This window comes from Lactuca saligna, chromosome 8, assembly GCF_052625555.1.
Source record: "Lactuca saligna cultivar CGN05327 chromosome 8, ASM5262555v1, whole genome shotgun sequence".
Lineage (NCBI taxonomy): Eukaryota > Viridiplantae > Streptophyta > Magnoliopsida > Asterales > Asteraceae > Lactuca > Lactuca saligna.
The window spans coordinates 66439233-66454385 of record NC_136424.1 but is presented as its reverse complement, the minus strand read 5'-3'; the positions used below and the strand labels follow the sequence as shown (position 1 = coordinate 66454385).

General features: G+C 37.7%; 1 protein-coding gene and 1 long non-coding RNA gene across 3 annotated transcripts; one reads left to right on the top strand and one right to left on the bottom strand.

Annotated features, from left to right (window-relative positions):
* The first annotated feature begins 3075 nt into the window (after positions 1–3075).
* Positions 3076–11335, top strand: LOC145010728 (cysteine-tryptophan domain-containing zinc finger protein 3-like). Of its 2 annotated transcripts, XM_078969247.1 has the most exons (13): positions 3076–3226; positions 3584–3731; positions 5083–5155; positions 5240–5370; positions 5494–5898; positions 5987–7125; positions 7312–7739; positions 7810–9311; positions 9393–9553; positions 9640–9800; positions 9955–10121; positions 10279–10777; positions 10965–11335. In XM_078969247.1, exons 2-12 carry the CDS (start codon positions 3591–3593, stop codon positions 10462–10464), a joined length of 4494 nt encoding a protein of 1497 aa, XP_078825373.1. In that variant the 5' UTR covers positions 3076–3226; positions 3584–3590; the 3' UTR covers positions 10465–10777; positions 10965–11335. The 2 variants fall into 2 exon arrangements, with proteins under 2 accessions (XP_078825373.1, XP_078825372.1); XM_078969246.1 differs by having other exon boundaries at positions 3089–3731.
* A 399-nt stretch (positions 11336–11734) lies between these two features.
* LOC145012810 (uncharacterized) lies at positions 11735–14904 on the bottom strand. The gene is made up of 2 exons (XR_013664681.1): positions 12338–14904; positions 11735–12269 (listed from the first exon to the last, which is right to left on the bottom strand). It is a non-coding gene; the product is annotated as an uncharacterized LOC145012810 (long non-coding RNA).
* Positions 14905–15153: the final 249 nt, after the last annotated feature.

Here is a 15153-nt window from a genome sequence, read left to right as displayed (position 1 = left end):
ATTGTTGCTCCGGTGGTCCTCCGGCTATAATTCCCATAAAACACTTAGTCAGGCACTGATAACTGCTCTTAGGGTAAAATGACTATTTTACCCCTAACCAAGTCAAAGTCAACTTCCAGTTGACCTGACTCGCCGATTTGGGCCTCTAACTCGTCGAGTCCCTACCCTTCATTTACCCTTCTTCACACTTCTACTCGTCAAGTTTAGCAATGACTCGACGAGTTCTCCTTCTAAAACAACCTTGAATGAACCTTCATCCGACTTGTCGAGTTGTATGAACAACTCGTCGAGTTCATCCTCGTCCTACAAACAAGTATTGTCCTTGACTCACCGAGTTGTATGAACAACTCGTCGAGTTCATCTTCAAAAGTTGGGAGATTGCCTTGGACTCGCCGAGTCTGCTCATGCACTCGTCAAGTCCTATTAACTCCAGGTCTATGGCTAAGTCCAATGCGTTGGGTCACACCCTCGGACCCCTCTAAGACCATTCTAACACTCACTGGGTTCCTTTGAACCCTAACAGAAAGGGGAGTCAGGCCTCGGACTCGTCGAGTCCCAAGAACAACTCGTCGAGTCAAGGTTGTTCAAGTCTCATTTCTCGATTTCTGATGTACAACACTTGCCCAAAAGATAAATCTAGGCTCCTAAGATCGATCTAGCACGTAAAGTTACAAACTTTACGTGCATGCATGGGAGAATAAGCTCAAAAGGCTCCAAAAGAAACTCTTAAAATGCATGGGGCTTTCTAAGGCCCCAAAGTCAACCACTTTATGTCTTGTAGTCCCCTAAGGACCTTGGATCTAGAGTCTCAACCTCAACCATGCTTGTACTCATAGTTGGTCACCAAAAATGGCTCCTTAAAGCCCTAATTCACTCCAAAAGGGATCTAGAACATGAATGAGCAAGGTATAAACTTTATACCTCCAAAGAACTGTAGATGCAGCACAAACTCAGGATCTTATGATTTCCTCTTGGCTCTTCAAGCTTTTCTTTCCTTATTGTGATCACAAACCACCAAAATCCACCAAATAGGCCTTAGATCTTCACCAAAGACGATTAGGGTTTAATATGAGGTGCTCTGAAAGCATAGGGGACGATGGAGGCTGAATAAGATGTTTAAATAGGGTGCAAATCCTTGGATTAGGGTTTTATCCAGACAGGGTCTACTCGTTGAGTCTTGCTGCCGACTCGACAAGTCCGCCACTTATCCCTCAGGTCCAAGTCACTTCTACTCGACGAGTTGGGCTTCAACTCGCCGGGTCCATTCCAAAATGTGAAAAATACTTGAATGAAATACATACCAGGAACCGGGTGCTACATACACCATCCATGCTTAGTGTAAATCACGATTTGCTTACACTTAGCAACATACATAGATAGTAATCACATCTTGGTCGTTGCCAAGTGGTAAATTACCAAAGTCCAATTGCACCTATGACATGTAAAAGGACAATGTTAAAAAACTTAATTTCTCTCAATATAAAGTTTAGTCTGTGTACGTAAAACTCATTTACGTCCACATAAGTTACATTTCCATCTATATACCTTTTTCCTAGTAATTTGGTGAAATCCATCATGGTTAATCCTCACTATGAATAAATTAGCAAAACGTCCTATAAAATCATAAAATTATTAACAATAACTCAAATAGATAAAGATTTAAGGCAAATGGTTATGAACTTACCATAAATTTCTTTCATATCCACACTAACTTCAGTGGTATGCATACTCCACATTATGGGTTGATTCATCTTGATCTGCTCAAGATTTTTCCCCCGTATGATTATGATTATAAGCTTCTAGCAATGAGGACGAAGGTTACAAAAGGTGCATTGGGTTCCTTGAGCCGATGATTAGCAATACATGAGAAATGATGGTCGAGATCAACATCTCATTTAATGCATGATTAAGGTGGCAAGCCGTTGGCACAAATCAAAAATTATTTTGCTCTCACGTGAGGATCACATGCCTCTCATTAATGGTGGGAATAAAAGGGAGTTAGGTTGAGGGACGTTTAAATAATGCAAACTATAAGGACCAACCATGTAACAAAATTAGTATTAGGACCAAATAGTGTGATTCTAACAAAATTAGTACTAGGGCCAAATTGTATGAATTTGGGCAAACCACAAAGATCGCATGCGTATTTTACTTTATTTTTTATTACAAAGCTTGTTATATATATATATATATATATATATATATATATATATATATATATATATATATATATATATATATATATATATATATATATATATATAGGGTAAGATTCAATAGAGTTTCATAATTAACCAAAGAACCAATCTTTTTTTTCAACTTTTAGAATTTATTTTTTATCAAAAAACTAAAAATACAGAAATTCATAACTTTTTATCCTTTTTCCAATGATATCAAATTCGGAAAAAAAAAATCGTCAAATTCACAATGTGAATATTTGAAAATTCATAATGTGAATCCGGATTCACACGGTGAATTCGAAAAATATTTTTCATATTCACAATGTTAATATATGAATTTAGATATTTTTATATTTTTTTTTCAATAAAGAATAAGCTCTAGAACTTAAAAAAAAAAATTAGTTCCTTAGAAAATCAATAATTATGGTTCTGTATTCAATTTTTCAAAATATATATATATATATATATATATATATATATATATTATTCGATTTAAAAAATTAAACTTATTTTATATTAATTAGAATGGGAAGATACCTACAATACTTATTATATATTTTCATTATTTATCTCAACATCAACATCAATATCCCAAATATATCGGAATGAGATTACATGTATATCAAATAATTGTGATATTCCACTAAGGATAGATGATATTTTCATCGATGATTTGGACAAAATTTACGAACAGTTTAATTATTTATTTTGGATTTTGGATATACGTTATATTAATTTTAAAAAGGAAAGTCGTGATATTAAAGTGGGATAAGAACATAGGGTGTAATTGGAAACGTTATCATAATTGAAAGAAATAACATTTTTTAGCAGCATTTACATATATAAAATAAAAGTATAAATAATATAATAAAATCCTCACTCCCAAACAACAAATAAAAAGGTAAATATGAAAAATAAATAAAAAGGAAAAAAAGCGGCAGCTGTACACCAAAACCAGAGTCTCCTCCGTTTTTGTTTCTTTCATCGCTCATCGATTTGAGCTAACAGAAGATCGTCAAAATTTAGCACGATCCAAGCATAACAGGGTCAGCAAATTTAACCAATTTTGATCAGAGATCGGGAACTGAGCTGACAATATTATTTTCTTTTTTTGCGGTATTTCATTGTTTATGTTTGGATTTTGTTTGGCGAAAATTGGTATTGTTTCCGATCTTGATGTTTCGGGAGAATTCCTTTTTGGGTTTTGATGGGTTTTCGATTATCTAAAAAAGGTCGATGAGATTTTCGAGTTTTGTTACGGTTTTGTAAAGCAAGTTTTGGTTGATTGAGATATATCTTTTTCCCCTTTTTTGTTCTCTTTCAAATTATTTTGTTTAGAAGAAAGTGTATTTGATTGGTCTCCTTTTTGGGTTTTTCTTTTGGATGATTTCTGTTGGGAGTAGAGATGGTATGAAGGGGTTAAGTTTGAGGTATGGTGTTGAAGGCGGAGATATGGATTTAGAGACTGAACTTGAAGAAGGAGAGGCCTGTTTTCAGAACAATAACGATGATGATTCAACAATTGACCCTGACGTTGCTCTTTCTTATCTTGTAAGGAACAATTTTCTCCGACTACTGTTTAAGCTGTTTCAATTGTTAGGTTTTGAATTGTATTGCTCTATTACAATTAATTAGTAAATGGGCATTGTTTCAAATCAATTTCCTCGTCTTGGATGGTTAGATCTATGTATTGTATGTATAATTTGCTTTCTATCTGTATATGTAACGACGTGAATTGATGTTTGCCTGAATTTCAGTAGCCTGTACAGGGGGTGTTTGGATGTGCTTTTTCCATAATCAGCATGAGTGTTAGGGTAAAAGTAATCAGATTTGGGGAAGTATGTAAGAAGTTGCTATTGAGAGAAATCTGATCTTACCTACCTATTCCTAGCTTCAGTCAGCTCATTATTTGATTATATCCATCCATTTCACAATAAATAGCTTAGAAACACACATCCAACAACCCCACACCCATCTTTGTTTCTATTTGTAAATTTCTCCTCAACAAATAAATTCTTGGACATGATTGTGGACATGGATTTTTGTAGCTACCTTTGAACCTTCCGTTAAAATTTTCCCTATCTTTAGAGCATTGGATGCTTATCAAGCATCATTGATTAATTAACCTACATCTATGGAGTGTGACAGTTTTTGAGTTTTTAGGGTTAGGGACATTCTGAGTTGGTTTCTGAATCTTGACTTATTGTGTTGTAACAAGTGACTTGCTCCTTGTATGAACCAAGAGTAACAAAAAAAAAATTAGTTTGTTGTCAGGCTAGTAATTACGAGGCGAATCTATGTTGCAAGAGTACATGTGGAGAGAAACAAATGCATGATATATAGATTATGCACATGGATGAGTTTATATATGTGAGTATGTATGCATGAAGTCTATAAGGAAACCAGTAAAAGACAGAAATTCTCTTATAAATTCATATAATAAATGCGTAAACTTAGACCTTATCGCTCTTTACTTATTAGACCTTCCGTTCGAAAAGGTTAGTCCTTTAATGTTTTTCCATGCTTATTAAGGAACGTAATTCTAGTTTCTAGTAATTGCAATTTGCAAAATGCTATTCCGTTTTTGCAGTTGCAAAATAGGTTAATAGGTAGTTGATTTGACCTAGATGAGAGAACAAGACATTCAAAACATAACAGATAGAAAAGGTAAATAAGGGTATTCGTTCAAGGACAAATATGATTAAGAAACGGAAGACGTATGCCTAGTCTCTATATTTGCGTAGTACTTTGGTTCCTTTTTCTTCCTATTTTTGAAGTAAAGAAACAGTTAATCTGTATGTATATCATATTCAAGACAAAGAATTTATATGCAATGTGATTCTTTTCATGTCCTATCAAAGCTTGTAGTTGTTTCTCTTACACATACTTGTAATTTCTGAAGGATGAGAAACTTCAAGATGTGTTGGGACATTTTCAGAAGGATTTTGAAGGTGGAGTTTCAGCTGAAAATTTGGGTAAGTTAAAGAAGTAGCGGATCGTTGGTATGCCCAAACTAGAAGTGCTGGAATGCTGATTCTAGCATTTGTGCTTATTTGCAGGGGCAAAGTTTGGGGGATACGGTTCATTTTTGCCCACTTATCAACGTTCTCCTGCTTGCCCTCATCCAAAGACGCCACCAAAAATTCCCACCAATAATCAATCCATATCTCCAAATGATCTCCATGTAGAGGTAATCCACATCCACCATAATTGGCATAATAACAAGTAACAACCCCTCTTTCAATAATCAATACCATAGTTAATGGTTGCATTTACATTTTGCACAAGTGTATTTAGTTATATTACTACACAGGGTGGTCGTCAGAGCTCTGTATCCACATCAAATGCATCTCAATCAACAAAGCATGGTCCAGTTTTGACTGGTGGTGCATCTGCACCACCACCAAGGAGTCACTTGATGAATGGTAAAGTGAAACAAGAAGGGCACCCCTTATTTAATAAGGCTGGTGACAAATTCACTTCTAATGGACAATCTGTTAACAACTTTGCTAACATTTCTGACCAAAAGTCGCTCAAGGTTAGAATCAAAGTTGGCTCTGATAACTTGTCGACTCAAAAAAATGCTGAAATCTACAGTGGACTTGGCCTTGATGTCTCCCCTTCATCATCATTGGAAGCTAGTCCTGTAGACAGTGATGATTTTTGTCACTTGCCTAATGGCAGCCCTCATGAGGAATCGCCTACTAGTATTCTTGAGGTTGGTAAAGCTCCTAATGTTTTCTTGAATCTTGATCTTCTTTTTACGTGGGTAAGATTTTAATTTTGAATTTTTGATTCTGAAATAGATGATGACATCATTTCCGGTTCTTGGAGGTCTACTGTTATCTCCTCTTCCGTATGAACTCTTGTATTTGAATGAAAAAGAAAAACGGGAGGATAGTAGTTGTGGTTCTGTGCATAAGAAAAGCCAAGAAAGTACTTTGGCAGTTAATAGGCCTGATATCAAAGTTGACCGAAACGACAAGAAGCCAAAGACCGAGGGTAATTTGGTCCCACCTGAACTGAAAAACGTCAACATTGTTTGTGATAGCATTGGTGGTGTAACAAAAAAGGAAGCTGACATGGATAATTTGTCTTGTGAAGAACCTCTCTCTAATGGTATGAGGGTGGATTTCAGAAAAGTTGCTGCCTTTAAGGGTGGATCATCTGGCGTTATACCAAAAGAAGAATCTTTATATCCAGGGTTGACACCAAATGATATTCGGGCTGAGAAGCCTTATAAAAAAGATTCAAACTCTGATGAAAAGTATCCAACTTTCCCTACAAAATCCGATTCAGACGTTTCCAAGAATGGAAAAGTCCAGCCCCCAAAGCAGAAGGCTGCTCACAAAGCTACATCACGAGAAAAAGATTCCACAAAATTGGCCACGTCATCTTCCGGGGGAAAAAAGAAATCAAAAGGAAGTTTGGAAAATGGTTTTGAAAGTGTCGAGGTCTTGAAAGTCAAGAATGACCCTTCCAAAAGTAAAAACAACGCCCACGGGTCGAAAACGGATGATCCGAGGGGCAATAATGTCAAAGTGAGAGATACTACATACAAAGATTTCTTTGGAGACCTTGATCCGGAACTTGAAGAGGGTGATGACATGGCTTTAGAGGAAAAGCCTTTTGGGGATAGGCAAAAGGACAATAGAGTAACCGAAAAGGGTACTCTAGAGACTAATATTTTGTCAAAAGATAGACTATCACTAAATGGAAAGAAAGATCAGAAACCCTCTTCGGTAGTGTATCCGGGAGTGGCCCCACTTATAGCCCCGATAACGGGACCCACACCTGTTTCTGATGCAGCTTCTGGAACAGTGGCTGCTGTTGTCAATGAAGATTGGGTTTGTTGTGATAAATGTGAGAAATGGAGGCTTCTTCCACCTGGTGTCAATCCTTCTAGTCTTCCTGAAAAGTGGCTCTGTAGCATGCTCGAATGGCTGTAAGTGTTTTTTTTTCTTCCATAAATTTATCGTTTCATTTTTTGAAAAAGTTATATGCAACAGATGTAGAACAATGCCCATATCGATAGCAGAATTCTCATTCATGCAAACTATAGCTTTTCTTTCTTGCATTTTTATAAGGGTGATGGTTGTTGACATACTTTTAACATATGTCACATCAATAGGCCTGGAATGAACCGCTGCAGCATCAGTCAGGAAGAGACAACAAAGGCCATTATGGCCCATTTTCCAGGCCCAGCCCCTACAGCCCAAGGGTTACAGCCGGTGCATCCTGGTGGGCCCATGTCACTTGATCCCCCTCCACATCCTGATCAAAGACACCATCTTTTTGGTCCACAAGCTGCTGTAAAGAAAAAACATGGAACAAAAGATGTCCCAAATGAACCGAAACAAGAGAGACCATCGTTGTCTTCTAACTCTGCAAAAAAGAATTTACAAACATCCAATAAAACTAGAAGCTTGAATGGTGCACACCACTCTCCCTCTCATCTAGAATTTCAAGATTCTGGCCAATCTAGTAGCATGATTGCAGAAAAGCACAGATTGAAGCATAAAGAAAAGAAGAAGCTGCGTGAGAACTTTGTGGATGAAGGTATTTTGATGTTGATTCTGATATTTTCTTTTCTTGTTCGGTTTCTTGACTTTGATCTTTTTTTGTACAGGTAATAATAATAATAATCATAATCATAACAATAATCCTCTTCAATTGAAGATTAAGAACAAAAGAGAGACTAGTCAAGATTGTTCTAGAGATTCAAAGAAAGTGAAAACGGATGATAATCATGGGACCGATAAAGATTGGGCTTCTGACCATAAGAAATATGATGATCGCCTTAAAGATTCAAAATCTGCCTCAAAAGTTTTGGGTATGCATCCCAAAAACCCAAATGGACCCCCCCATGTTGTGCACAAAAGGAAATCTAATGAATTTGAGGAAGAAACGAGTGAAAATGGGCATAGGAAGGGTAAAAGGGTAAAAGTACCTGAACCCCGTGAGGAAGAAATGTTTGCAAGCAAAGGTGAGGGAAGAATTAGAGTGATAGATTCTTCTAAAAGAGATCATGTGCATGCTTCACTGGCTGCTACTTCAAGCTCTTCAAAAGTATCCGGTTCTCATAAAACTAAAACCAATATCCAGGAAGCAAAAGGGTCACCAGTGGAATCCGTTTCTTCATCTCCTTTGAGAATCTTGAATCCTGATAAGCTTATTATATCTTCTAGAAGGAACATTGAAGGTGTTGATAATTGTCAAGATGCTGTTGTTAGTCCTAAAAAAGACTGGGAGGAAGATAGAGGAAGTTTCCGATCAAACACAACATTCAAGAAGGATTTAGATGTAACAGAATCTTTAGATAAGGGTTTAGGTAAGGTGGAAATTGCCCCTTCACTTGAATTTGAAACATTTCGTGTTGGTACCTCAGGGGCAAAACCGTCCGCTCAAGGCCATAACGATGACAGATCTCATTCCAACGGGTCCCGTTCAAGGAAAAACGGGAAAGGATCCTCCTCAAGATCTAAAGACAAAAACCGGAGTTCCAAATCTGATATTGACAAAATTAACCTTAAGATATCAGATGTCCCTATTTATGAAGAAAAGTCAAAGGCAGGGCGACACAAGTCTCAAGAGAAGCCATCTGTATATCCTGATAAGTTTGAAAAAGGGTCAGCTTCAAAAAAAGATTCTTCAAAACCATTGAGTGAGAACACTAGTAAACGGGATCCCCAACCAAAGCATGGACACAATGACGATTCTGCCCCTGTCCCGGTTCATGACGTGAAGCAAAATAACGTGTCAATGGAGCGTGATGTTGAAAGGATTTCAAAGAAGGATGTTTCCGGAAGAGGAAAGTCACACTCTTTACCACCTACAGGAAAAGGTCAAAATGACGCGTCACGCCCTCCACAACCTTGCGTGGTTTCTCAAAAAGAAAACGGTTTACTGGTTGATGCTGCTGAAGGGAGTGATGTATTGAAAGGAGCAAAGCAGAAAAAGAAAGTTGAAAACCAGTCCACAAGTGTAAGACATCCAACCCCCCCGAATAGGCATAATAAGGGAAGGGGAGATCATGATGCACCGAGTCCACTCAGACGGGAATCATCGAGTCAGGCTGCAAGTGCTGTTAAAGAGGCAAAAGCTCTTAAGCACATGGCTGATCGCCTTAAGGTTTGTTCAAGTTATTCCTTAAATCGACTATGTCTATGTGTGTGATGAGGTGGTTGATTGATTGATAATTGATATTTGCAGAATTCTGGATCCAACCATGAGAGTAATTCACTTTATTTCCAAGCTGCCCTTAAGTTTCTTTATGGGTCCTCTTTATTGGAATCCAGCCATAACGAGACTGGGAAACATGGTGATATGATTCAGTCAATGGTCATGTATGGTAGCACTGCAAAACTTTGCGAGTAAGTATGCTTGCTTACATTTCTTTACCCATTATACATTTTCCTTTCTTGTAACAATGTTTGATTAATGATGATATTAATAATAGGTATGTTGCACATGAATACGAGAAATCAAAAGAAATGGCTGCTGCAGCTCTGGCCTACAAATTGGCTGAGGTGGCATATTTAAAGGTGGTCTATTCATCACATACAAACGCATGCAAAGATCGCCAAGAATTGCAATCGTCTCTCCAAATAGGTCCTACTGGTATGTATGCTTTTTTCTTCTCATTTTCTTCAAAGCCTTTACACTTATCTTGTATTAATTATTAAACACTTTGAACTAAAGGCACATTACTATTTAGTTTAAATTTATACACGTGTTGATAAAGATTTTTATGCGATGTTTATATTTGTTGTAGGTGAGTCCCCTTCTTCCTCAGCTTCTGATATCGATAACTTGAATAACAACAACCCAGCAGCTGTTGACAAAGCTGCCATAGCCAAGGGTGTTAGTGATCCTCAAATTGCTGGAAATCATATAATTGCTGCTCGAAATAAGCCCAACTTTGTGCGGATTCTTAACTTTGTAAGTGCACAATGAATGAATGAATCATCATGTTGTAATTCCCACCCAAAAAGATGGTTTTTGTCCTTGATGCCCCTCTCATTCTCTTCATTGAAACCACAACCACAAACACAAACCTTAGCAGCTTTTTGGGTTCTTAAAAAACATTAATTTGCAGGCACAGGATGTCAACTTTGCAATGGAAGCTTCTAGAAGATCTCAGATTGCATATGCAGCATGTGGTTCACAACCAGAACATGCCCACCATAAAGAAATAATCAAACCAGCTCTGGATTTCAACTTTCAGGATGTTGAAGGATTGTTACAACTTGTAAGGGTTGCAATGGAAGTAATTAGCAGGTGATTTTTTTTGGGTAGTTTGATCTCTTTCAGCTCTTCTATAAAACAACCTGTTTAGATGTTGGGGACAAGATTTCAACACCCTTTGTACAAGTGTACAGTACAAATAAGGAGCTGATCAAATAAAAAGTTGCAGATGAAAGATTGATTGATCAGTTTAGTGAGTGAGAAGGAGGGTTGATTGATTGGATTGAGCATTGTTAATTTGTTATGTTGTTGATTGTCATTTGGAAAAATCATAAGGTTGCCATGTTGTCAGTGTCGTGATTTAGTTTGCTGAAGTCCAAGGGGTTGACATCAAGTTTCTGTCTTTCCAGGTATGTAAATGTTATATTATATTCTTTATTTTACTTGAATTAAATACCATAATTAATGTGATAAGAATATGATTACAACTTACAACTATGCTATTGAATTGAATTTAATCCGATTTGCCATCTTCGTTGTTGTTCTTTTTGAAAGTTATGCATTTTTATTAATTGTAGTTTTTGACTTTGACTGCAGTTGACCGTTTTGTACATAATGGTGTCGTGGAGTTAGTTTACATTGAGAAATGACCGAAATCGTTGAGTAAATACTTAATGTAGCATCGAAGATGGTTTAAGAAGTTTGATTTGATTCACTTTGTTAAGCATATAAAGACATTTAGGTTGCGGTTGTTTGCGATAGATTTTTTTTTTTGGATAATTTGTGACAAAATCACGTAATCTTTTTCGGTTCGAATTATTGTTAGAGAAGGAACTGAGAGTATTTGTTGGTATGTACTAACGAACTCATGGATTGTATAATGAGAATCCTAGCAACGATCGTGGATTTAGGCAAGTTACGGTTGTGGCAAATTGTTTATAAGTGGGTATTAGCCTTTTCTTTTTTCATATACCATATGATTCGCCCGATATAATAAAAATCCTAAAATCAATTTTGCATTTTTGTGCTTCTGCTGATCTTTTTCTGTATTTTTGTTTAACTTTTTTGGCTCCTATGAATGGTGGGCAAACGCCCACATTTGTTGTGCGTATTACCCTATGATGACCACACAAAACACAAAACACACTCTATGATGGGTTCAGTCATTCTCAGATGGAATACCCTTGTTTCTTGCATATCTTTGGCCGAATCAAGCATTGGGTTGGAATACCAAACACATGAGGTCCAATCAATCATAGGGTTCGGAAATAAATCATAAATAAACTTTAAACAAATCATGCCAAAAAAGCCACATATACAAATGATTAGAAACATCCCAAAATACGCCTTATGAACACACAATCGAAGAGAACAAAAGTAGCCTAATGCTTGCATTCAACCAAAGTAAACCTGAACTTTAATATTCATGGGGATCTCCAAGATAAGACAGTCTAAGAAAAACAACAAAATATCCAATACCCCTCCTAGTCGAAAATATTAAAGCCCATCTAAAACAAAACCAAAAACATCATCCAGCAAAAAAAGATTTAAAACAAAATACAACTATTTGAGAAAAAATAGTTAATTATCCCATTCAGACTTCTTTCCCATCCTCTGGCAAACCTTTGACCACTTATTTGGGCGATTCATATCAATACTCCCGCCCTGAAAATTCACCTTGTCCTCAAGGTGATGCTCTCGAAACTTGCAACAAATGAACCCGCACTCCTCCGAGGTGGCTTTTTCTTTTGGTAACCCTTTCCACTTGATCAACCATGTCGTAACATCCAAGTTCTCTAGACTCTGTATCACCTGTTCTAGAATCATCACTCTCGAAACCTCCTTAGCCAGCTCCACCCACAGGTTGGTAAGTACCGACTGATCACCCACCACCTTCTTGAGCTGCGATACATGAAAAATCGGATGAATCGAAGTTGTAGCAGGTAAATTGAGCTTATACGCCACCTTACCGATGTGTGCCATTATCTGAAAGGGCCCATACTAACGTGGGGACAACTTTTTATTCCATTTTAGGTTGGATCTTCAAGTACACACGTTCCCCCACATTAAACTCCACCTCATGTCGCTTCCTTTCTGCTTGAGCCTTCATGAGCTGTTGGGCTTGAAGCAAATGACCCTTCAGCTGCCCAAGAACCTCATTGTAACGTCTCAAATACTCATCCACCTTAAACGTGACAACCAATCCACGATTGTAATTAACAAATTTCAGAGGATCACGTCCGTACAACACCTTAAACATGGTCATTCATATCGATGAGTGATAAGAGGTAACCATTTCACCCACTATTTGGGTTGCAAGGAAGAAAAACATCTCAAATAAGTCTCAAGACTTCTATTGACCACCTCCATCCGGTCATCCGTCTGTGGGTGGTACGTAGTCCTTGGGTTCAATGTGGTACCCTGAAATTTAAAAAATTCATTCCAAAACAAGCTCACAAAAATCTTGTCTCTGTCTCACATAATTCGTGTAAGCGCACAATTTCCTGAATAAAAATGTTCACCATAAATGAAGCCGTAAATGGATGCTTGAGAAGGATAAAGTGGGTGAATTTACTCAAGCGATCCACAAATACAAAAATGATGCTATACCCTGCCGATTTTGGTAATCCTTCTACAAAATCCATCGATAAGTCCACCCAAATTTGATCTGACAAAGCTAACGGTTGCAACTGACCCGCTGGAGCCAGATTCAGATACTTGTTACGTTGGCATATGATACATTTTGACACAAATTTAGCCACATCTTATCGCATGCCCACCCAATAGAATTCTTTCACGAGTCGTTGATAAGTCTTTTGCATGCCATCATATCCCCGTATCGTTCCTCCATGACTAGCCTGACATAAACGTAACACCTACTTACATGTGTGTGAGATTACCAAACACCCCTTATCGACACCAATCTTGGGTCGTTATGTAAATCTGCCAACAGCTCCGCCCCATGACTCACCTGTGACATTGTAAGGTTTGCCAAGGACACGCCTTTTCGTCGCCTGGAAAGCGCATCAGTTGCCCCATTTCTTGCTTGATCGGTATAGAATTTCAAATCGAACCTGGATAATTTTGAAATCCATCTTTGATGCTCGCTCGCCACCACTCTTTGTTCCAACAGATACTTCAGAATTTTTTGGTCAGTAATCACTATGAATCGTCGACCTAAAAGGTAGTGTCGTCACTTTTAAGTTGGGATAGGCATAAGTTCTCGCTCATACATCGGTTTAAGTTGGGATCGGTTACCTAAAACTTGGCTAAAATAAGCCACTGGTCCATTTTCTTGCATAAGTAATGCCCTACGCCAAAGTCGGATGCATCCATCTCGATTGTTAAATCCTTCATGAAATCTAGTAAATCTGGCATTGTTACTTTCATCATCACTAGTTGGAGTTATCGAAAAGCCTGTATCGCATCGTCGCTCCACAGGAATTTGTCTTTTTTGAGAAAATCGGTCAATGATCTTGCTATCTTACCGTAATCCTGCAAAAATTTCTGATAATAACCCTTAGTCCCAAAAAACCCTCTCAGTTCTTTTAACGCCTTTGGCTCCTACCACTCCAGCATTGCTAAGAGCTTGCTTGGATCCGATGTCACTCCCCACTTGTCACTACATGCCCTAAATCATCAACCTAATCTTGACCAAAAATGCATTTCTTTTGATTGCAGAATAAGCTCTCGGTTCTAAGGGTTTCAAATACCACCCTGTTGTGTTGTTGATGATCTTCATGGTGTGGCTATAGACAAGAAAATCATAAAAAAAAAAAAAAACAAGCACAAATTTGCGTAAGTAAGGGCGAAAAACCTTATTCATGATGGATTGAAATTTTAAGGGTGCATTCGTTAAGCCGAATGGCATGACAAGAAACTCGAAATGCCCTTCGTGGGTCCAAAAAGTCGTCTTTGGTATGTTATCGTGTTTCGTACGGATTTGTTGATACCCCAATTTGAGATCCAATTTGCTAAAGATCGTAGCTTCATGTATCTCATCCAGTAACTCGTCGATAACGGGAATAGGAAATTTATCGAGTACTGTAAATTTGTTTAACGCCCAGTAGTCTACACAAAAGCGCCAACTCCCATATTTTTTCTTGACTAAAAGAATCGGGCTTGTACTCGGCTGAATTACCTCGACGGTAAGCATCTCTTCCACTAACCTTTCGAATACATTTTTTTGTAATGGTGGCTAGCGATATGGCCGGACATTGACTAGTTCGATGCCTGTCTTTAAAGTGATAGTGTGTTCGTGCCCCTGAGGTGATGGTAAAATTTCTCATAACTTGAACATGTCAGCAAATTCTTCAAAAATCCATTGGAGTGTCGGATATGCTTGCGATTCAGGACCCTCCCCGACCTCTAGCTACTGGATTATTATTAGAAACCCATGACTAACTTGAGTTAGACCTCGTAGGTTTAATCCAAGTTCTCCTTGTAAGGTTACCTTACGATCTCCATCCATGAATGCCATGGTCAACTCATGCCAGTTGAACCACGTTTCGCCTAAGGTCTAAAGCCATTTGACACCCAATATGACATTCGAACTACCCAATTCTAACGGATAAAATCGTGTACTAGTAGGTGCCCTAGTAACGATAACGTTACATTCTTGAAAATTCCAACACTTCTGTCAAACCTACCGTTTCCCAACATCACGCCCTTTTCCCATGCACCTTTTATGGTTAGTTCGAGAGGTTTTACTATGTCATACCCCATTTTTCAGAATCAATTAAAATATTTTTTTAGGTTTTATAAATTGAGATGTAGAAATTCCCAA

Excerpts from the sequence above, each read along its gene's own strand:
- LOC145010728 (XM_078969246.1), top strand. The coding sequence starts at position 3,564 with ATGATTTCTGTTGGGAGTAGAGATGGTATGAAGGGGTTAAGTTTGAGG. Across the intron at positions 5,899-5,986 it reads CGCCTACTAGTATTCTTGAG|ATGATGACATCATTTCCGGT; the intron begins GTTGGTAAAGCT and ends ATTCTGAAATAG. Across the intron at positions 9,312-9,392 it reads ACATGGCTGATCGCCTTAAG|AATTCTGGATCCAACCATGA; the intron begins GTTTGTTCAAGT and ends TGATATTTGCAG.